Genomic DNA, 22,681 nt, shown 5'->3' with positions numbered 1-22,681 from the left:
ATTAAGACAGCACAAACACCGCTTTAATGCTTTAAGGAATATAGCTTGGCATTGATTCCACAGTCTGTAAAAGGGCACTTTCTTTGAGGGCCGGACAACCACATATATTGTCTCAGACAGAAAAGATCTCTTTAGAGGTTAGACTTTTAAGGATTAACGATGAAGAGAAAAATGAAAGGTGTGGTTGAAGTTTGAACACATTTATGTTTGTAAATGTGTTCTTTAATTAAGTTGTATGACATTGGGGCTGTGGCTGAGGGGTCCTCGAATCCAAGCCCATGACGAAATGTCCTTGAGCAAAAAGCTGAACCCCCCAAAATTACCAACTTTTTGATAATCGCGTCAGCTAAAAGACATGTAATGTCATGTTTTGGTGTCAGCTAATAACAGCAGAGCTTTGATGGATCAGTCCACCATTTGCGGTCAGTGAGAGACGCACGGGCAGGAGTGATCACCAGATTAAGGATTAGAGATTGATTCTCCTCATTCTCAGCCACATTATTGACTTTAAATGATGTCATCGTTGGCAAGTTCAGGAGATTCCTCTGGTGCCTCAGCTAAATTTAACTTTAAATTTAAATTCCATGCAACTAAAGTAACTGGTGACTCCTTAATAGTTTTAATATCTTTTAATACTGTATTATGCTTTTTACTGGACAAAACAGAAATCAATGTATGGTCCTAAAGAGGAGTACAAATACACCTGATTCATAGCGTTGCAGGTCAGAGGACATCAGTAGAATAGGCAGTTCTTCATATTTGGCCCAGGATGCATTTAAAACGCCTCCAAACGTGGTTTGAGTGACCTGATCTCATGTGATACCTGGTCTGAGCGGTGACTTAGTGATGCTCTAACCATTACCCTTCATTCTACCCAGAGTTACTCTCTGGTGTTCTCTCATTCCTAGTGTCCAACAATTTATTGAATCTCAGCAGGCCCCCCCCCGCTGCATCCATGAGGTAGCGTGGGGGCCTGTAAAATGTAGAATTGTTACATTTTCTTACTGAGAAAATGCTTGACTGAGAAAATAAATCAACAGTTAGCTTGTTAGATTATCCGAAGAACAGCAGGACTGTGAAAACTAAATGTGGGAAAAAAAGATGATCTGCAAGTAACATTGTGTCCGTGTGTCCCTGTGTTTCTGTGATGGCAAAAATCCTTTTGGCTAAAAGAATGATAAAAACTGAGTTAAAAGTAGTACAGTACTCTGTAAAGTACCCATCCCCACAATGGTCAAACAAATATGTCAGATTCAGATTATTAAAATATATCCTATTGTTATCTGGATCTATGCCAAATTGTACAACTCAAAGACCACAACACCATAAATGTGTCTGATTCTATTTCAAGAGAACAAACTCTACATAGCAACACCAAGTCGAAGTGGGATTCGAACAGGGAACCTTTAAGCTCTACCCTGTCCAATGATATTCAAATAAAAAACAGATTTAGTCGCCATTTTGTTGTCTTTAATTGTCGCGTAAGACTACATTGTATCCACTGCCACTATTCCTATCTTTATTTACCTATTGATTTTGCATTCAGATTTTTTTTAATGCTCTCTCTCAAAACCCTGGAATTTACCCTGCTTGTGCTTAAATTTGCTCTGCTCTTGGATTTAATTTCTTCTGAGCTTTTTTTCGATAGATTTTTGAGTGAAACAAGTCTTTCAAAATTCCCAAAACAATAGAATGCCAGGTGTGGTGTTCACAGGTGAAATTTCTCAGGAAAGCAGGAAATATAGAATGTAAACGTGAAATCAATCCTGCACTCAAACTGAAAGGCCAAGCTCTTGAAAAAAGGTTGGAAAAAAAATACAAAGTCTGCATGCAGAGGGGATCCACTGCACCGATTCCAAAGTTTGTTGTATGCAATGTTCATATATTCACATGTGAGCTTCGGTCTAAAAATATTGGAATTCCACTTCAACTGAATCGGCACACAAATTGAACAGCTTCCTCCATGGTCCCCACGACTCACAGCTCAGTTCATTCTGCACAATCCCATTTGACAGAAGTAAAAAAACTCCACTAGGAAATAAAAGTGATAACACCTGAATACTAATATGACCCATTGAATCAAACAGGTCAATAAGTGAAAGATTTGATTTCCATTTCATCTCCTTGTGGCTGTGAACTCCAGTCACCTTTGCTCTGAAGTCGTGACTGAATGCTCTCAGCTGCTGAGTGGGAGTTGGCAGTTTAACACTCGACTGTGATGGAGGATCTTTTTTCCTGACATACTAGCTGACCCAGATGTTGAACTCTCTCAGCAGCTGCTGGTTGGACACCATTTTGTCTGGTCCTGTGTCAGGGACCAGATTTTCTCACTCTGTATCACCGGACACTGAGACGTGTGACCCATCTGCTGCTATATGATACACGGGATGAATGAACAGGGAGGGTCCTCATCTCAACAGCTTTGAGAATCAGCTGAATAATGATCAATCCATTTTGATACATATGGCCTATATTATAAATTGTAATTGTTATAAAGTACAAGGTGCGACCTCCTGTGTCCTTAACTCTCGACTGGAGTAAGGAAAAAGACCCAAAATAGTGACTACATAAATTAAAGTTTACTGCTGTCTGTCTATAAACAGTTTTCCATTTGATAAAAAAAACAAAAAGATTACAAAATGCAAAGTACAAAAACTCATCAGAAGTTTTGTGAAAGCAGACACCAAGTCTTACTGATGAGTAGAGAGAGGACACAGATTGTGGTGGACCTGCATGGGCCTGCTTTTCTTTTACAGGGTTTTAAATTAAAATATGATTAATGATGGCCTTGAGCTGAGTCCCAAGAGGAGGAAGAAGGCCGCAACATTACTTAACGATGTATTAATGAAGACAGCCATGCTTGGAAAGAATGAGATCTGTGAGCAGTCAGGGTTGATATCATTTCAGAGGCCTGGGCGCTTCAGGTTTTCAAGCGTTTGACAAATGACCATATACATTCATTAAAGAAATGCAGTATATGGAAAGTTAAACAAAGAGAAAAATGCGCAACCCTCGTCCCCAATGCAGGAAGAAGGAATGAAAGGCGATTCATGGAGAGACAACGTTTACCTTACTAAAATCACAATGAAAGACATTGGATTAGTCATGAAAATAAGCCTTTAATGTTTTTCTTTAGAATTTGATTACCTGTGATTCACCCTCAGCAGAAACAAGTTGTGGATGAATACATACATTTGCCTTGGATAAAAAAAAATGGAATTCATAAACTATAGTTTATGCAATAAGTATAACATCTTTTTATTTTTCCAATTAACTTTTTACTGAAACATTTTCCTAACATGTGACTTAAAGCAGCATTACACATCTTTCAACCATAAATAACAGCTTCAAAATGAATTTGATGCATCACTGACTTGGGATCAGCAAAGAAGAGTTATCTCCAATACTCAGCCAGGAAACGGCAGATTTCTGCACAGAGATGGTGTATTTGGTACAGCAGCAGCTCTTGTGGCTCGAAAAGCCGGGGGTCATGGGTAATATCCAGCAATAAGTTGTGTTTCAGGTTCAGTAAGTGGGACTACACAGTCAGAGCTGCACTCAACACAACGATAGGCTTTGATTTGTTTTTGTATCAAAACCACCTAATAAATTGTGAACATGATTAATCACCATGTGTGGCTGCAGAGGGCGCTGTAGCACCGTAAAAGTGACATAGTGTTGCTTTAATAATCACCTAATAACAAATCAGATTTGATTTCTTCACTCCTTTTGGTTTCTTAAATTGTGTACTTTGTTATTCCCCCCCTTAGTCCCTATTGTAATAGAAACCAATTTATGTCCTTCAACCAAATATAATAATGCAGGAGTTGACTCTGATTTAGTGACTTGGAAACAAACTGTTGGTCCCTGCAGTAAAGAGCTTGAAAATTGGTAACCCGCTCTCAGTAAATCTCTCAAACTGCTCCGGTGTGCATGCGATTACGATCCAGACACTCCTGTTTGGAAATTCTAGCTCAGCTGCGTGCGGACCCTCAGGCAAAACAGGCTCAACTGCTGGCCCCAATATGAGTTCAGTTCATGCTGCCTCAATGCTGCCCGACTTGTAATTTCATTTTAGCTTTGTGAGCCGTTGATATGTGGAGCAGTCGGCCTGCAGTGCAGCGGCTCTGCATAAGAGCAGCCCTACCTGAGCCATAGAGGCTGGGGGCTACCACGGCAGGACCTGAGGTGCAGTGCTGTGCAAAGAAGCCCCTTGGGTCTGGTCCAGCACATAGCAGCAGGGTTTAAGATGCAAGCTGGGTCAGTGTACCCTGAGAGGCATAAACAAGAGGCTGGGATAGAGTACAGGAACATCCCAAGTCCCGATGGGACGAACCACTGAAAAGGGTTGAACACGGCAGAGGAAAGATCCTGTGGGACTTCAAGCTTCAGTCCGAAAAAGCAGCTGCTGGCTTGCCCACCAGACACAGAGGTGGTAGAGGAGGGGCAGGAGACGGCAGCGGTGATGGATCAGAAGCGTTACAGGTCGTGACCCCGGAAACTAGGACATCAGCTTCAGACACAACATCTGAAGTCTCTGGTGTAGGAATAATCAGAACGATTAGTTCCCGTCTGAGAAAATTCCCATGAACGGCATCTCAAGTCAATACAGCTCGGAATGTTTTGGTGCACCAGCAGCTGACGTAGTCACTCCTAAACCAATCCACACATTTTAACAATCAGCTCTAAAACGCTGATTTTAACTTCTCAAACGTGTAAATTACATTTCAATCTCTCACCAGCAGCCAACACTTATAGCCAATACATACACTTTTTATGATTAACGTGGATATGTAAATTATTTATATGCCTGTCACAACTAATCATTCTTCTTTGCTTTTTGTTTTTATACAAATATTGGTATAGAGGCATTATGTGAATGCTTCAAACACATAAATAAAACACATTTTGAATACAGCGTCCTTGTTTGGTCCACATTCCCACCTCAAAACACATGAACACACTGAAGACGGAACAATTTCTTCACAATTCTGGAAATTGGTCTATATATATATATATACATATATTGTGTGTGTCGGTGTGAGAGAGATAAATGTGACACTGCTACATTTAAACTTTCAAATTCACATCATTTTTTTTATAACGAAGATAACTTTTCCATTATTTCCATCTGTTCTTTGAGTGCAGACACCTAACGCATCTCATTTACTGAGATATGTTGTCAGGGTCAGACTCGAGTTCTTGGCTAAAAGAATCTAAACTGAACCAAATTGCTGTTTGAATAAATTGCTGCGCCTCTCCCCTGAACACAGTGTTTATGATTTCAGATAAGGGTGAAGGTGAAAACAAGAGGAAAAGGGTCCAAAAGCTTCTTGGATTCATTATTTCAGAGCATTGGGAAATGATTACAGGACTTGTTTTTCACATTTCTTGTGCGAGTGTGTGTCTTTCTGAAATAGAATGAGTCCAAAGCTTGTACATTGTTCTGCTGATGCTTTTTTGCTGATGCACAGTTTTGTCCTGGAAGAGGAAAGCTAGTCTTAATTAAACCACAACTAAATCCTGCTAAAGAATTCCCTTGTATGTTAGTATGCATGTATGTGATTCTCTCTGTGTGGAGCTCACATGTTCTCCCCGTGTCTGCAAAGGTTTTCTGTTCTCCTGATTCCTCCCCCAGTCCAAAGACAATGCAATCCTCCCCAAGGCAAGGCACCAATATAAAAGTGTGTGTGTGTGTGTGTGTGTGTGTGTGTGTGTGTGTGTGTGTGTGTGTGTGTGTGTGTGTGTGTGTGTGTGTGTGTGTGTGTGTGTGTGTGTGTGTGTGTGTGTGTGTGTGTGTGTGTGTGTGTGTGTGTGTGTGTGTGTGTGTGTGTGTGTGTGTGTGTGTGTGTGTGTGTGTGTGTGTGTGTGTGTGTGTGTGTGTGTCATTCTATCTTGATTTCCAGTTCTTTTGTACAGTTTGGCTCTTTGATTAACTTTTTAACACCCCCACCCCCCACGTCTCAATAACAACTGTTATAGAAACTGTGCCAAGGCAGTCAGACAAAATGTGCATCAGACAGAAGAGCGGTGAAACCCAAAACTAAAACAGGCTGAGGATGCCAGTCGTTCCACTAACAAGTCATTTCTTCGGTGCCTTACACTTTTCTCAATGTGAACCTTCTCTCTTGCACTCGCACACATTATGTAACACTGCTTGCCACCTGCTATGCCACTGCTGCAGGCCAATACAACACACTTAAGGCTAAATGATGCCTCTGTTGTTCACTGCTGAATTGTGCGCTACTAATAACAGCCATCTGTCTGAGAAGTTCACCGGGACGAACGTACGTCTGTACCACAATCACCTCGGATTCCGTGCAGCGGAGGTGACGCGAATCAACCTGAAGCGACGGGACGCGCCGATAAGGATTTCACCTGGGAGCTCGGTTGAAACCGCCGATGGGTGACAGGCAGCGTGTCAGAAAAACAGGAGTGATGTCTGAAGTGCAGATAAATCACAAACACTAGCGCGGCAGCAGCAGCGGCAACATTATGTTTTTTTCGTCCTCCTCCAAATGCCACGGTGCAATTTTTGAAAAAACTCTGTTTAGTTGTTTGTCGTTTAAAGAGACTCCGAGTGTGGAAGTGAGATGCAATGTTTCTGTTTTTAGAGCACACTGGAAATAATCACACACCACTGCTCCAATCTCAACTGCACCTCACCTGAAGGGAACATGTGCTGATTTCGCCTGTTTTTTTTCCATCTCTTTTCCATGTATCAATACCATAAAGGAGGAATTGTGCATATTGCATCCCCTAGGTTTCAAATCTTCATTACACATTAGTGTTGGTGACCTGTCAACACGAAAAACGTTGACTGTCAATCACGTAAAAGAACTAGAATGCATAGTCGACAAACCATCAAAGCTCACTGGCACTGGCCCCGTCCGATCTGTTGAACCAATGCGCCACCAACGCACAATCACAAGGGCACACAAATATTTCCCTGACCTGTCCCACCTGCTCACCACCTGTTGCCCTCTGGGAGGCGCTAGAGATCACTGCACATGCATCAATTCATCCCCACTGCCAAAAAGACTCGGACCTCTCTGCACCAATGATGTTGTGCATGCGTCTTAAAAACTCTGCACTCACTACCGGCGTCTATTTCAATGTCTATGTTGCTTTTCATGTTGAGAGGGGCTGTTTCCATGGTGAACCACGTAGGAATTCTACCAACTTGTTTGTGTGATCATAAATAGATGATTCTGACCAAGACTGCAAAACGCCAATGTCAAGCGTCAGCACGCCTGGAAACAAAGCTAAAGCTAAACTGGGCGAGTTCTGAGGACAAATGATGTCGAATGAACTTAAAGCTTTTTGGAGGAGTTTGAGCGAAACGTTCACAAGGTCGCATTTTTGCCAAGACAATGTTAGTGAGTGAGTGACACATGCTGTGGTGAGCAAAGTCATAGCTAAGAAGCATAAAACCTCAGTCCGAAAAGAATTTGTGAAGGAGCCGCGGTGCAGCTGCGACGCTGAGACAAAGTAAGATTATTCAAAAGTTGTCTCCAAGAACAGTTGCAGAGGAGATTACTGATATGGCATCAGTAACAGTGAAGGACCCTTTAAAACACAGAAGGTCACTGTAATGCCTGCAACGAAATATCAAACATAACAAATATCAGTCATTTTATTCAGCGCAGGATAAGTGCTAAGTTTGACAAATGCAAGTTACTTCCTTGCCTTCTACCCACAGCATGCTGGGACATATATACCTTTACTATATATTCATACTTTATTGCATACTATTGTTGAATTTCTAGCTATACATTTATATAGAACTTTCTATAGTTTGCTAAATATAGATAGATTTGGCTATCCCAATATCTTTACACAGATACACTTTTACTGGCTTGTGCAATCGTCCTGTGCCACTGCCCTTTACTCAATAACATTTCTATGCAAACAATATTTCTATGGAGAAAGATGTATATTACGTACGTATTATGCATTTCTAATTCCCTATTTTCATTCTACTGCCTTTTTATTTATGTTTTCCTCTTGTTTACCTCATTCTGACTTGTCTGCTCCCCTGTGTGTGGATCAATACGTTTTTTTCATATATTCCCACTCTGCCCCCAGGTATCCCCATAGATGCAGATTAAATGCATTTTTACTTCAGAGGAAAATCTGTTAGCAGCTCGCTTGTTTAAAATAGACGTGATAATGAAAGGGGTTTTTAAATGAAGAGCATTAAAGTCTAATGTTTACATTTTTGCAGACAACATCTCATCTCATCAATCGCTACTCTCCAGTTTTTGTACTTCTTCTTTTGTACATTTGGAGGACTCCTCCAAATGAAGATGATTCTTTGCAACAAGGACACAAGCAAGTTTGTAGCATAATTCTCCAGATTTTAAATGCATTGATTCTCAGGAGTAAGACTTAAAGCAGTAATGATTTTTTTTAACCTCGGGGTTAACAGTTAACTGTCGGCAATCAAATTAAGTACATAACTAATGAAAGATGAATAAGCACCGTCCAGTTCCCAGATCAATACCCAGCAGCAATGTCCTCATCACCAAGGACGACTCCAGCCTCCACAGTCCAAACGCAGCAGAATGCAACCACACTCTCCCACTGTTCACAAAACCACACCTCAGCTGTTGAACTTCCTGTGCCAGAATACCCAAAAACTCTTAACCGATGAGGACATTTATTGGAAGCGCACTGAACATGGTGCAAGTTGAAGGAAAACGAGGGGATTGCATCCTAAGTGGCACGAGCCTTGTGGTTGTATATAGGTCAGAAGAAAGCAATAGTCCATATATACTTCAACAGCTGGGCTTAGGATGGGAAGCAGTCAGAGGAGCTGACTCCACCTCAACGTTCTCCCCTCCAGCGCTGCCTTATGGAAAAAAAAAATAAGGTGCACCTCCTGATTTTCTACAACAACACTCATCGCAGTTATCACCTCTTAAAGCACATCACATGCACTCATGAGCATAAAGTAGATCAGAGTGAAAGAGACAGAGGCAGAGAGAGGGAGAATGGGAGAGAGTAGCCAGGGAAACGAGAAGAATAAAGAATGTGGCATTAAATGGTGACAAAGAGGGAAAGAGAGATGGATAATGATGGAGGAGAAGGGAGGGGATGACATTGATGCACATCTTGCTCTGTATTTACCTGACAGGGAATCAGAAGACATGCTCTCTTGCTGCTGCATCTTGCTCCAGTGTGAGATTGTGGGAGAGTGTGTGTGTGTGTGTGTCCACGAGCAAGCATGCCTCGCTGTGTGTTTTGATGACGGAGTCTGCGTAGCCGCTCAGGGGAGGGAGCGAGGGAGCAGCAGAGCCAGAAGGAAGGTGCATGGGAGAAGAAGACAAACTCCTTTTTTTTTTCATCACTCGGCTGCCAAGTGTCTCCAATCTCTCCTCCTCTCGCTTTCTCTCATTCTGGTTTTCGGCGGGGCGTGACTGTGCATGTCCCACACTCGGAGCACATGTGCTGCAGATCAGGATTTATGGGGTGCACAGGGGCAGAGATTCAGGGAGGAGCCCGAGGAGGGAGGGGTTTTTGTAGAGGCTGAGAAAGATGAGGAGGAGGAGGAGCAGAGGAGACGAAGAAAAGCAATCACCTTTAGTCACTCACACAGGCCTTGAGCCATTACTCTTCCCTCCCCTCCGTGTAACCTTGCAAAGCAGAGCACCGAGCCTATTCAGAGCTTACACGCACCACAACATCTGCTTGGCTGGGTCAGAGTGGATCTTAACTTTAGTGAATTTGCAGCCCTAAATGGAAAAAAGCATAAAAACTGACACTGGTTCAAGTTGATTTTGAATGTCAGGGCTTACGCACACTTGGATGACACCACACGAGCAGTATGTAGGCATTCTAAGTTTTTTTATGTTTTTTTTTTATGATTAAAGCAGATGTCACCATTTTTTCAATTGTATTGGTTTTTTTTCTGCAATGCTGTTTACCCCTGAATATCCCAAAGTGTTTTGTGGAGAGAAACACTTCACCCACCCCTCCATCGGCAAAGTGGTGATTAGATAATGATTGAATTTTCATTTTTGGGGTGACCTCCCCCTTTAACTTCAAACCAGTTGTTGCTGTCATGTGCAATAAATATAAAACCTCTTCCCTGTCTGCTGCAGACCTCAAAGTCCTAAACTTTACTCTTCCTTGTTTCCCTCCCGTGTGTTAAGATGCACACCAGCACTTTTCTAAAGGAAATGAATCATCGTCTACACTTGATTGGAGAGAGATTATTAATAATGTCGTCCTTGACTTCCTGCAGAATGAATGAGACTCCTCTCTTTCAGCTGACGATAACCCTGCCGCCGTCAGCTGACACCGGCTCTGCTCTGCGCATTCAACTTACAGTTTATAATTCAAGGAATGCGATGTGTTTTCCAAAACAGTATAATTATGCATGACCGCTAACACAGGCCATTATGCATGCTTGGGTGCCAGGACTTTTTCCGTGGATCTCACAAAAGGCTCTTAATTGCCCTCAAAAGCACTTACAGGCACTCGTATGACTTTTTGGGGGGGCTGAGTTCTTTAATGATGTAAATCAACTTAGTCATCAATTCACTCACAGTCAGTTAATGCATGGAATCACTTCAAAGTCCCTGCGATTTCAGACCTGGTCATTTGGAGAAGGTCACACCAGTTGTCGGACGTGTTCTCTGCTTTCAGCTCTGTCTGTTTTACAGAAAACGTAGGAGATATTATGAAATATTATGAGGGAAAAAAAAGATATATATATATATATATATATATATATATGTAAAATGAGAGAACAAAGATACACAAATAAAACATACATAGAAATTGTCTCTCCATATTTAATATAATCATCCCCACACCCCCTTCCACCCAATTCTCAATGACACTGCAAAAATATTTACATCATACTTATACAACTTACTACTACAACTACTAGTAATAATAATAAGGATAATAATGATAATATAAATGATAATCATCATCATTATAATTTAAGAAAATCAAAAGAAAACTCAAGAATTTTCATTGCGGGGCAACCCCGTGAACTTGCCTATTGTCATTGGACTCTCACAATATGCATTTTAGCAAATAACTTTTTCTATAGAAGAATAGTTGGTTTTCTACCATGTGACACAGGGAAGTCACAGCAGCAGTTCATCTATGATCTGAACAGGGCCGTGAACGTGGCTGCATCTGTGACATGCACTCACATACTGTGTTAAATATTAAATCCCATTCTCTACCTACGTAAAAATTCCATTTAGTTCTATGGTGGGGGCATTTTATTTAATACACTGAGTTTTCAAATAAAAAAGCAGAAAAGATGTAATTTTGAAACATGAAGCAGGTCTGAGTTGCTGTATACTCATGTTGCATTTCCCCAGGGATGAGCAGTTTTTCTGGAGTTAACTCTCTACAGCCAATATATTCTTCTCATATTTGCATCGTATTCACGCTGATGCAGCCGCCTTTTTCCAGATTGTGTCACTCTGCATCAGGATTCCAGTATTTACACCGGTGTTAAAACAGAATACAACACAGTGTGCTTGCACCCTGTGTTCATTTTTGTTCCTAAACCACCTGAAATAATTTTTTTTTGTTTTTAATGGTAACTCACTACATTTAAGGATTAAGGGTCAAACTGTCAAAACTAAAGCCGGTGCTGAATCCAGTCATATAAAGTAAAGTTTTGTTAATGCACTTTATACGAGGTTGCATGTAAATAATTTAAAAGCCACTTACACCACACAGTCATTGTGCTATACCCCTGTAAATCCATCCATTATCTATGCTGCTTATCCTTTAGAGGGGAAACAGGAAGGGCTGGAGCCAATCCAAGCAGACATTGGGTGAGAGGCCGGGTGCCCCCTGTCGCCAACGGATCTCAGGGCCAAACAAGAGATACACAACTGAGATAAACTACCTTTAACAATATGGTCAATTTTAGAGTCTCACCTTACCTGCGTGTGGGAATTGTGGGAGGAAGCTGGAGTACCTGGAGAAAACCCCTGCAGAAACGAGGAAGAACATGTTAACTCCATATCTGAAAGACCCTTGTGGAACCGTGAACCTGGTGACCTGCTGTGAACTGACAGTTGTAACACTGAGCTGCCCTTATAAATAAATATATAATTGTATGGAACTATGACAAAAGGTGAGAGGTGACATACAACGTTGGACTTGATCACAAGGTCTACGATGTGAGAATGTGGGGAACAAAGGAGAAGAGAACATCAATTTATTATAAATTTGAATTACTATTATTGCTAATTATCAATGACTTTTCAGGTCCGATGGCTAAACTGACTCTCAATCAAAATTATAAGGATGGCAATATGATATATCTCCAAATGTCTCAAACCCAAACAAAAATAAAACGGGATTATGATATACAGTTACACTATAAGGATAACACTATATTTGGTTTTACCAGATTATACAGTCGACCATTTTGTTAATTTTTCTTGTAGACCTGTTTCTAGACAGTTTGTAGTCAAACAACAGAACTCGTCTCAACAAAAAGACAGCTTGTCTTTTTATCTTCTGTGGCAGATTTCAGCACAACCTGGCAACCTGATTGGTTTTCTTATCAGTAAATGATTAATATGAATAAAGCCATTAATGACAACTCATGAGGAATATGTGGGCTGACCACATACAACATATGCGTGTCCATCAAACTTGTTAGTAGTTGTGCACAGTATGAAAGGAGAGAATGGGGGAAATGTAATTTACCTTAAATGCATAATTAGCTATGGACTACTTTTCTTTAGAGTGCTGTTCATGAATTCAAGTGCCATTCTGAGCCAATCCTCACAATTTTATTAAAAAGTCTGTGCTGGCTTACTACTCCTGCCTCACATGGGCACAGTGTGTGTTTGTGTGTGTGTGTGGTGTGTATTGATCCTCAGTTTATTGAATCGCACAGTGGGAGCATATTGTGTGTGTCCGTCTCATCCAGCTTCTTCTTAATTATCCTGTTCTTTCCTCTGCAACCCATGGAGAATTTAATGAAAACACAGGAAGAGGGGGAAGAGGGACTCGGCTTTACACATATTGAGTGAATATTCATGTATATGGTACGGGTAATCCTCAGTTACCATAGCTTCCACTGAAAACACTGTAAAATAAAGAAATACAGAGATTTGTTTTGTTCTAATATTTAGACAAGTGAAAACTAACGTAGGTAGTTGAGTCGGTGCAGGTAAAAAGATTAATATGAGAAATACGACTAAATGGAACATGGATTAAGAATGAATTTGATTTTGAATTAACATTGTTGCTACATCACTTGTGACTCTCCCTGAGTTTTTTAAAAATGTTTTGGTCCTGACTTGAGTCAAGGGTCAAAGACAGAAGACGTCCTTGCATCTTGTACAGATTGTTAACTGTGATTTGTGAATACGGGCGGGACAAATACAATTTAATATATGATTTGAGACACAAATCATATATCATATCTCTTAAAATGAATATCTTCTCTGGTTTAGAGGACATGGGTTTAAAAAAAAGCTCAAAAAACTGCCTCCAACACTTCGTCGGTGATCAAAAAGCTGATGAGAGCGTTGTATGGTATCTTGGTGGTGGAGGAGAGAAAAAAGGTTGCTGTGACACCTTTCAAAAGACACCTCAGGAAATTAAACATCTCTAAAATGTATACAAAAGTGCATTTTGTTTGCAAAAAGAATACAAAAACTACAATTAGTTCAATATGACTTTCAGGCGATTCACGTTTTTCATGCGTTAAGAAACACCACCATCTAGTGATCATTTGTTGACACTACAGGACAGAGTTTCAGCTTTCACAGTGGCCAGTGTCTCTTGTATTCAGTTAATCATACATGCCATAACTTCTCACACCAAATTTACTTTACTACTGCATTCCACAATTGTACTCAATTGTAGTTTTTGTATTGAGACTTCATGTTCCAGTGTTTTTATTCTGTTTTACTTGTGTGCTTTTAATTTATGAGGCTTTGTAACTTTGTCACACACACACACACGCGCGCGCAAAAGCACGCACACACACTAGTTTCCTGATCATTGGCCATGAGGAGGATTACATTGGCTCCACAGACACCAAACACCCGGACTAAACCATGTCTGCACTTTCTTTGTTCAGGCCTCACGCCGGATGCTCTCCCTGCAGACCACTGCTTCCAGCGTATTTTTGTTTCATGAGGTAAGCGTACACTGCTGACCAGTTCTCCATGTACCAACAACATGACTCATGACATTTTCTTGTCCTCAACAATAGTGAAGCTGTTTTTGAAAGTGAGAATAACATGTATAGGCAGATCATAATAAACATAATAAGAAACTCATGTACTGTATTTGTTGTCATGTGCATTTGTCCAATTACTCTTTTTAAATTGATCTATTAATCTTATATTCAAAATGTATTAAGGTTATATTCTTATTATCAAATTAATTACAGTTAATCTGTTATGAGGATTAAGGAAAAGAAACTGTCAGCTTGAATACATCCATCCACATGACATTGTGAATGCAGTTGTACACAAATATATATATATATATATATATATATATTCAACTTGTCTGATATGAGACCTGATGTATTTGTATTTGTTCAATGTAATTTGAGTCTGGCCTTTATTTTGCAAGACTCTTGGGAAGATCAAGGATGTGTTATCCAAGTGAGACATCCGCAGCAGTTCTATTAAGATTAAGATTAAGATGCATTTATTAGTCCCAAACACATGCACAGACATGCACAAGCACACTCATGCATGTAGGGAAATTTAACCTCTGCTTTGACCCATCTGGTGCAGGACACACAGAGCAGTGAGCAACCATGTACGGCGCACGGGGAGCAGATGTTTGGGGAGTAAGGTGCCTTGCTCAGTGGCACTAGACAGGGTAGGGAGAATCCTCTTGGATTTTTGGACAGATTAATCCAGGTTCTCCTTTTTGTTGTTTCTCCGTGGAGACAAACCAGAGACCTTTTTCTGCCCATAGTCCAAGTTTCTGCCACTAGTCCACCGCGATACACGAGAGACAGACGAGATTTTAAAGATCAAAATGTACAATAATTCAAAGTACTATCAATCACATCTGTTTGTTTTATCCTTATTCATGTGCAGCTTACTTGGATGTTATAGAGGAGGCTATAATGTTTCATCAAGCTGCGCTCCTCTGGAAGCAGAGCACCAGAACTGAAATTCAGCAGTGTTGCATCTTAGTTTTAACTGTGCATGAGGCAACAGTTCTGTGTCACTACCTACAACATCCGGGCCAATAAAGGAAAGATTAAGGCAGCACACACGGGTCTGTGCTCCTCTTGTACCGCCTGATAAATCAATCAAGTATTGAATGCTTGGTCCCTGCACGTTGCTCTAACATCACGTTCCTTCCTCCAGTGTTGCTGAGCAAGTTTCTATTTTGTAAGGACTCAGCATTTTTTTAAAGCGCAGCTGACTTTCCAATTCACGACACGACATATCATTTAATATATGTGTGTAGGTATGCATGTATGGGCAATTATGTGATCAGAAAGAGGCTATAAGTGACAATGACAAACCAATCTCCCTTGTGCTACGTATTGTCATACCCTTCATATGTTCCAAAACTGCCAATGCAAATTCTCAATAATAACAAATAGCATTAGATTGACACTCTGCACTCAATTTATGGAAACACATTTAAATTCACTGTATCTGCATTTTTATCTGGATCTGCACCAAACTGAACACACTCATAAATATCAGTCACCCAGACGTGCCTGTTTAAAAAACATTTTTTATTTTATAAATGAATTAAAATGCTGTAAAACACAAAAATTTCCGTAATGTTAAAGAAGGAAAAAAAAAAAAAAAAAAAGAGGATCTGCCACCTGATCCATATCAACACCCCGGGCAATGGGTTCTTTCCTGACCCATACCGCATCTTTCCACCAAGTCTCGTGATCATCTGTAAAGTATTGCTGCTGTTAGAGGAGAGTGTTACCTGTATGAGAAGTGTATCCATACCAAATCAATAATGCAAGAGGTGGAGGAAGAATGCATGATACAAGTTGTCATCCGCCTTCACAAGTTAGTTAGCAGTCGCTTTAATCCACGTTGTGTCGGTTTCTGCTGTGGTCGACTGGATCTGCCCCCCCCCCCCATCGTGTTATACACTTAAGATTGACAGCTGGCAGTCAATCAGAAACAAGTATTGTCTGAGGCTGTGGTATAAAGGCTGATATCTCCACAGTCTATTGTGGAATTCGCTGTGAAAAGATCCGAGCAGCAAGATGAGAAAATGTAAATGTCACGTATTGAACTTTGGTTCAGTCGAGTGCTGCACCACAGTGATCGGCAAGCCTTCAAACAACAGCGTGCACACAAATCGCTGTTTTCCTCCTTTTGCCGCTGCTGCTGAGAGCGGATTTGATTCTGGTGGTGCATCAGTCATCTGGAATGGCCTCATCCATCCACTTCATGTAAGCCAAGCTGCCGTCCTCCACCGGGAAGCTAAGGACTTCTGGGTTTGCATAGGGATGCACAGACCTTGGAGGGGGAGCGTCACAAACGCAAACATGTCACATAAAACAAACTGGAGGGGCTATCGGAGAGTGCGTACCTCCGCCAAGGCTGATTGGCCATTTTATCATCATCACACACAAATATTCAGATCAGCTACAATATACACACACATTTACTGCAAACTGCGTACATTAAATACATGAAAAAATGTCCATTCTCTGAAAGGAAATCTTATTGTTCAACTGAACTGAATATTTTTTGATTCAACAAATTGGGATAATTAACTGGATCCGCATGTAGCTTCGACATGTTCATAGATATAAGCCCTCTACAGATGCATGACCTTTGGACGGATCCGCCCCCTTGATCAAATCCAAAGGTTAATGGTTTCTTCAGTTTTTTATAAAATGGTTCAGCAGCTTTGACATAATCTTGCCAAGAGAAAGTTAAACAGCAATGGAAACATAATAACCTCCTATTGGCGCACGTACCTACGGTATTTAAAAAACAGCCCTTTTATGCACATAAATGTATTTGGTCTTTGCGATTATGCCGTTTGACTTCTACACTTGCGTCCTTCAAACCTCTACATCCCGTCTAGATTGTTTTGAGTGAGGTTTCCAAGTAAAACAAAAACAAAAAAAGAGGAAAAGCCGGCTGCACCTGTTCAATCCCCCTCACAACACGACCTTCAACTGAATAATGGTGACACTGCAAACAACCTACTTGTCTTCAGACCATGTTATCATGGGCTTCACTGCCTGAAACCTGCAGATCTAGAAGATATCCTGTGTAGATCAGCATGTTTAAAGCCCCTGATGCTGAGTTTAGAAAAGGAAATAAGGATTAGTTCCTCCTTGTAATTTTCACCTAGGATATGTAAGACCTTGCACCTGACATTGCAAAATGTAAATGTATAGATAACGGCATTATACGTCCAGTAACTACTGCAGCTCTATTGAAAAGCTAATAATCAATGGCCATTATCTCCCTTAGGAATGTCTCTGCTTCTGAATTTGGATCATTTATTAAGTCAAACCTCTGAAGAACAACCCTATTTGAAGCAAATGCAACTAATTCTGCTTCACTTTCCTCCAACAGTTACACAACTGAGCATCTAAGCAATGTCACTATATTATAAACTATTCTCTTTAAGAATAAAATGTTGTTTGATCACATAGACTGCTTTTCCAAATCAAAGCTGTTCTGTACCAACTTGTAAGTAAATACATTTCCCACGCACACACTAAGGCCTTCATTGAAAATACCCACAGTGCACGTCTACAGCAGTGTGCACAGCATTAACAAAGCATAAAACCCTTAAATACATCCACGTTTTTTTTGCAATAACACTGAAATAAATGAATATTACACAAGGCGACACCTCACCTCACGTAATCTGTGACTTGCTGGATCCGGGAGGTCTTTGTTTTCACCAGCTGCAACAACAACAGAGACGTCTCATCTTACAGCCCTGACGTCCGTCTCAACAGGCCTAGTGAGTACTTGAAGACTTTCCCACCACACTTACCATCAGAATTTCACTTGCATCCTGGATTTCGCCTTTCCAGTAGTACCTGAAGACGCAGAGAGGAGAAGACGTTGTGTAAATGATTGTGTGTGTGTACGAGGTTCAGAGCCTTTACATTTTGTAAAAACGGTAGTTTATGAAAGAGCACAACAGTCACAGCTTGTCGTCATATCGCCGACCTGCTCCTCTCGAGGCTTTTATGACATTAACTGCCTCTTTTTACTTTTTATTTGTGGACAGTGAAAGACAAAACGCCACAAACTGAGAGTCCATAATAATGCTGCATGACAAATGTGATGATAAATATTGAAACACACTCCTCATCAATATACACCCAAGCATAGCCAAAGTTAATGTGAAGCAGTACATGGATTTCATTTGTCTTAAGTGAGAATCTCCAAGACAAATATCCATTAATAGATGATTAGATGTCTCCTGATGATGATGAGGTCATGCACCGGAGGACTGAAAAAGAGGAGTGAAGAGGTTCAGCTAGACTTCACTTTCTCACTTTCTTCTGCCTTTTGGTTTTTGGTGATAATTCTTTTGAAAAACAAGAAAGCGAATAAATAATTTGCTAACCTACTTCAGTGGAGGTTTCTGATATCTGCACTTAACTGATGAAGGTGACGACCCTGTGACGACCCTTGAGCATTTATTGTCAGAACAATAAATGCTCAAGGGTCGTCACTTTCATCTTACCCAACCTTTAAACATGTCTTCACCTTAAAATGTAATGATTTATGTTTCGGGGACTTGCTGGTTGTCCACAAAAGGAAGACACGTCCAGATAATGTGATTGTAAATGGATTTAGGTCTCAAAATATGAGTAATACCTCACACACACTCACACACACACACCTCCAAAAACAACTTCCACCTTAAACTAATCCAACAAAATCTTCCTTATTTTGTTCAAACCTCTGTTTGGGTTTCAGGTTTGATGTTTGTACCTTTTCTATTCAGTCGACTTGTCACCTCTACTCCACCTGAGTTTTTATTACCTTGTCCCTTTTGATGGTTATACATTAACAGGAAAGCTACGCCGTGCATATAAACACACTATCATTGTTTGGGAACCCAAACTGCCACACATTTTCCAGTGACGGTTAAAAAAAAAAGTTATCGGACGCCGCCCATTCACCCCCCTGGTTTCCCCCGGCCAACAGCAATGCAGTCTAGAACATATAGTTGGTGTAGATTGCATAAACGTATAGGTGTCTACGTGTCTGAGAGACATTATAACCAAGGCATCATCTATACGACTACGTTTTTGTTTGAAAACTAAAATGATCTCAGTCCATACAGGTGTTTTTGGTCCGTATGATTTTCAGTCTCAGTCCAGACTCACACGTCTGAAAAGGCACATCATTGGACCCTGCGGATAAAATGGGCATGAGTGTCCCTCTGGAGACAGCAATTGTCACAGATTGCTGGTATAACAGCTACACGTGTACTTATGTAAACACTTGTATCGTTATAAAATGGAGAATTTTATTGCACAGCAGCTGTTAGCAAAGACAACGGGGTCAGCAACGCTTGCAATTGATTATCCGTGTTGCGTTCTACATCGGTAGCCGAGGTTAATGCCTGTTGTTTTCCAGTTGAAGGGGGGGTCATGTGACAGGAGCCCGACGAATAAGGGAAGGCTACCTTGTATCAGAACAGACCCAATCAGGGCGTGAGATTGTTTGCATCATCGTTTTCGAAACATCTCAGTGTCCTTATGTTCAGACTAAAATGCTGCCGCAGAGTTTTCTACAAAAATGTTCAACAGCGTTTCCAAACATTTCCATTTTAGTGGCTCCAAAACTCTGGAGTCGTGCAGACATTGGGTGAAGATGTGGCAGAATCAATGTGTTTTCAAACCCCAAAAAGTAGCAGTATGTTGGGCTTGGTAGAAAGTTGTGTCAAGGTGGGGGTCAGATATGATTTACATTGTGGAGGTCCTGTAGAGAATGTTAACACTGGCTGCCAGCCGCCTCTCCATGATCGCCCTGAAAAGAGAAGACAGAACAACAGTGAGCAAGGATTGAAACAAGGAAGGGAGTGGGGGGTCACACCAGCTGTTTATCAATTGCATCATGAAACAGAGCCTTTTTCTTTATGGTGCTCTTCAAGTGAGCTGCAGGAAAAACACTGGAATGCAGTAAATCCTCTACGGAAAAGACAGTAAACTTTTGCTTTCCGCCGCAGCTCAGCTAATATCGTAGTTTATCACCAGCTCCCCAATCTTCCCTCCTCACACCAGGGGCTCGTGGAAGACGAAGTGATTTACTTCTCCGGCGTCTGCTCTGTGGCTACTCTCTCGTCTTGACATGTGGTAAATTGATTGAGCTCATTTACATGCAGCAAAAAAAAAACAAAAAAACAGGGAGATGAGAGTGCAAACGCAGCGCTCCACCAGTTGTGGGGTTGACAAGATTGTGTCTCTCCCCTCTGTAAAGAAAAGTCACTAATGCCTCACTGACTACGAGTGTTACCCTCACTTCGAATAAAATTACAAATCGCAATTCAGACACCGAAGAGACAAAATTTAACCAGCATCCAGATTTGAGGAAAATTCCAGAATGTATTGACTTTTTTTTGCAGAGATGGATGAGATGATACTATTTATATCTGTGAGGTAAATATGAAGCTAGCATAAACTGTATATACAGTAAAGATGGACGACGTGACTGCTCTCCGAAAGTGAAGCCAATGCTTCTTGATCGCCACCTGGTGGTTGGCTGCAGTATAGGGCATAAACCTGCCACCTCAACTTTAGTGGATGGGATATGATTATCATTTCTTTTTCATATGTTATGCAAGTCTTGGACTACTTGATTTCAAGTTCAGATTTGTAAAAAGGAAAGTACTTATTCAATTTGTGGTGTGTATCCAAACAAAGTAGCGAATTTTTTTGTTATCTTTATCTTAACATTGTGACAGTTTTAACAACGTTCTGATGGGCATAACTCCTGCATCTTGATGACAAAAATCTGGAACGTTGAAGGATTTGATATTTATGAGTGGGTGATAAATGGTGTGGCCTGATTGAATTCAAGGGGGCTGTTTGGTGAAGCTATGCTCTCGAATAGCTGCCATTCAGTTTTAGAGACTGTGACACATAACCTGAAACAACTGCGGTGACCTACAGCACTGTACCTGCCGATGTCTTTGGCTGCCTGTTCGTTGGGGCTGTTGAGGAGCAGCACCGAGTGGTGGCCTGGCACGTAGCTCCCCGTGAGGGCTGAGTGAAGCCGGACGCCAATGGACCACAACCCAGGAAACAGGGACACAGACAGGACCAGCAGCTGGAGGGGACGCTGACATGTCAACAACAGACTCAAAGAGGCGGCTGACAATTGGGTCTGTCCATAAATGAGGTGAACATCTGGTTGTCACATACGTCTGCACGAGGGGGGAAGTGCAATTTAATTATCTCCCACCCTCTGAGAGGTTTGCCATGTTTGGATTGGATTCACTATTCATCCCTTTATTATTTGGCGCTGTCCTACACAGAAAAATGATTACAGCTGGGCCTTGGCTCGACCTGGACGCATCAAGCAAATTATAATCTGCCCTACTTCTTTTTACAGCATTGCAGCCAGACATGGACACATGCAACACAAACATGCTAAAGGACACAAATACAAAGTTATCACAATATACATTTACATTACATTAATTACATTATTGGCAAACAGAGGTGTTTATACTAATCACATGAATTATGGCGATAGAGCAAAACCTAAATGAATGTGATGAGTATTAAAGGGATAGTTCACCCAAAAATGAAAATCAGGGATAGACAGTGCTGCAGTCAAATACAATTGAAGTAACGGGTGACAACATCCTTCAACTTGTGCAGTGCGTGCGCGCCAACATGACCCTTGCTCCACAGGAGGATGACAGCAGAAATTTAGGATAAAAACAGCCGTTTCTAGTAAAATTGGAAATTCGGGACTTATGGACACTTGGAGGACCCCTCAGGAGCAGCATGGAGGCATTTTATATGTTTACGCTTGAAGAAGTGGTCACCAGTTACTTCAATCACTTTAAAGAATGTGATAAGTATTAAAGCCTGTGTTAAACTACTGTTTCATGTAAAAATGGCTGCAGTGAAAAGGTTTATAGTATTTCCAATTTCTTCTCATGATGGGTTACTTTGCTCATAAAAAAGCTTCTCATGTTTGAGATGATCCCTCCGTAGGCCATCAAAATAATCTCTTACCATTAATGACATGAAGAGCACCGAGCGGAGGGCAGAGTGGGAGAGGGCCTCTTTGTGGCACCACTGGAGGAGCATCCTGGTGGTGGCAGCGAATGTCATCCCCTCAGTCCAGCTGCTGCAGACACAAGGCGGGTCACACCGTGCACAAGTTCATTCATTACCAGTCCCTGTCCCTGTATAACTGGTGGGTTGTCATTTCTAAACCCGCTCCATGCCCAGCTCAAACAGCTGCGGTGTGGGATGTCATCGCTTTTAAACAAGAGGTGTGTTGACAGGTGGCTCTGGAGGTTCAATTGGCTGCTCACTCGTCCTGACACAACAGTGGACCAATCAAATTGCTCGCTCACCGATCCGCTGCCCCTGCCTCCTGCCCGGGGTCATAATCGGCTTTGGTGTTTTTAACTGTGTGTGAACACAACTCACTAAGAGAGAGAGAGAGTGGGTGTGTATATGAGAGAGAGAAGGAGGGAGGGAGAGAAAGAG

General features: G+C 41.2%; 1 protein-coding gene across 1 annotated transcript; it reads right to left on the bottom strand.

The window, feature by feature from the left end:
* Positions 1–15,712: 15,712 nt before the first annotated feature.
* Positions 15,713–22,465, bottom strand: zgc:63972 (protein CutA homolog). Its single transcript, XM_062413011.1, has 6 exons — positions 22,199–22,465; positions 21,130–21,278; positions 19,920–19,979; positions 17,983–18,028; positions 17,841–17,890; positions 15,713–16,475 (listed from the first exon to the last, which is right to left on the bottom strand). The coding sequence occupies exons 1-6, from the start codon at positions 22,295–22,297 to the stop codon at positions 16,373–16,375; spliced, it is 507 nt and encodes a 168-aa protein (XP_062268995.1). The 5' UTR covers positions 22,298–22,465; the 3' UTR covers positions 15,713–16,372.
* Between the last annotated feature and the right edge of the window lie 216 nt (positions 22,466–22,681).

The sequence above is a fragment of the Platichthys flesus genome, chromosome 19 (assembly GCF_949316205.1).
Source record: "Platichthys flesus chromosome 19, fPlaFle2.1, whole genome shotgun sequence".
Lineage (NCBI taxonomy): Eukaryota > Metazoa > Chordata > Actinopteri > Pleuronectiformes > Pleuronectidae > Platichthys > Platichthys flesus.
This window is presented reverse-complemented; position numbering and strand designations above follow the sequence as displayed.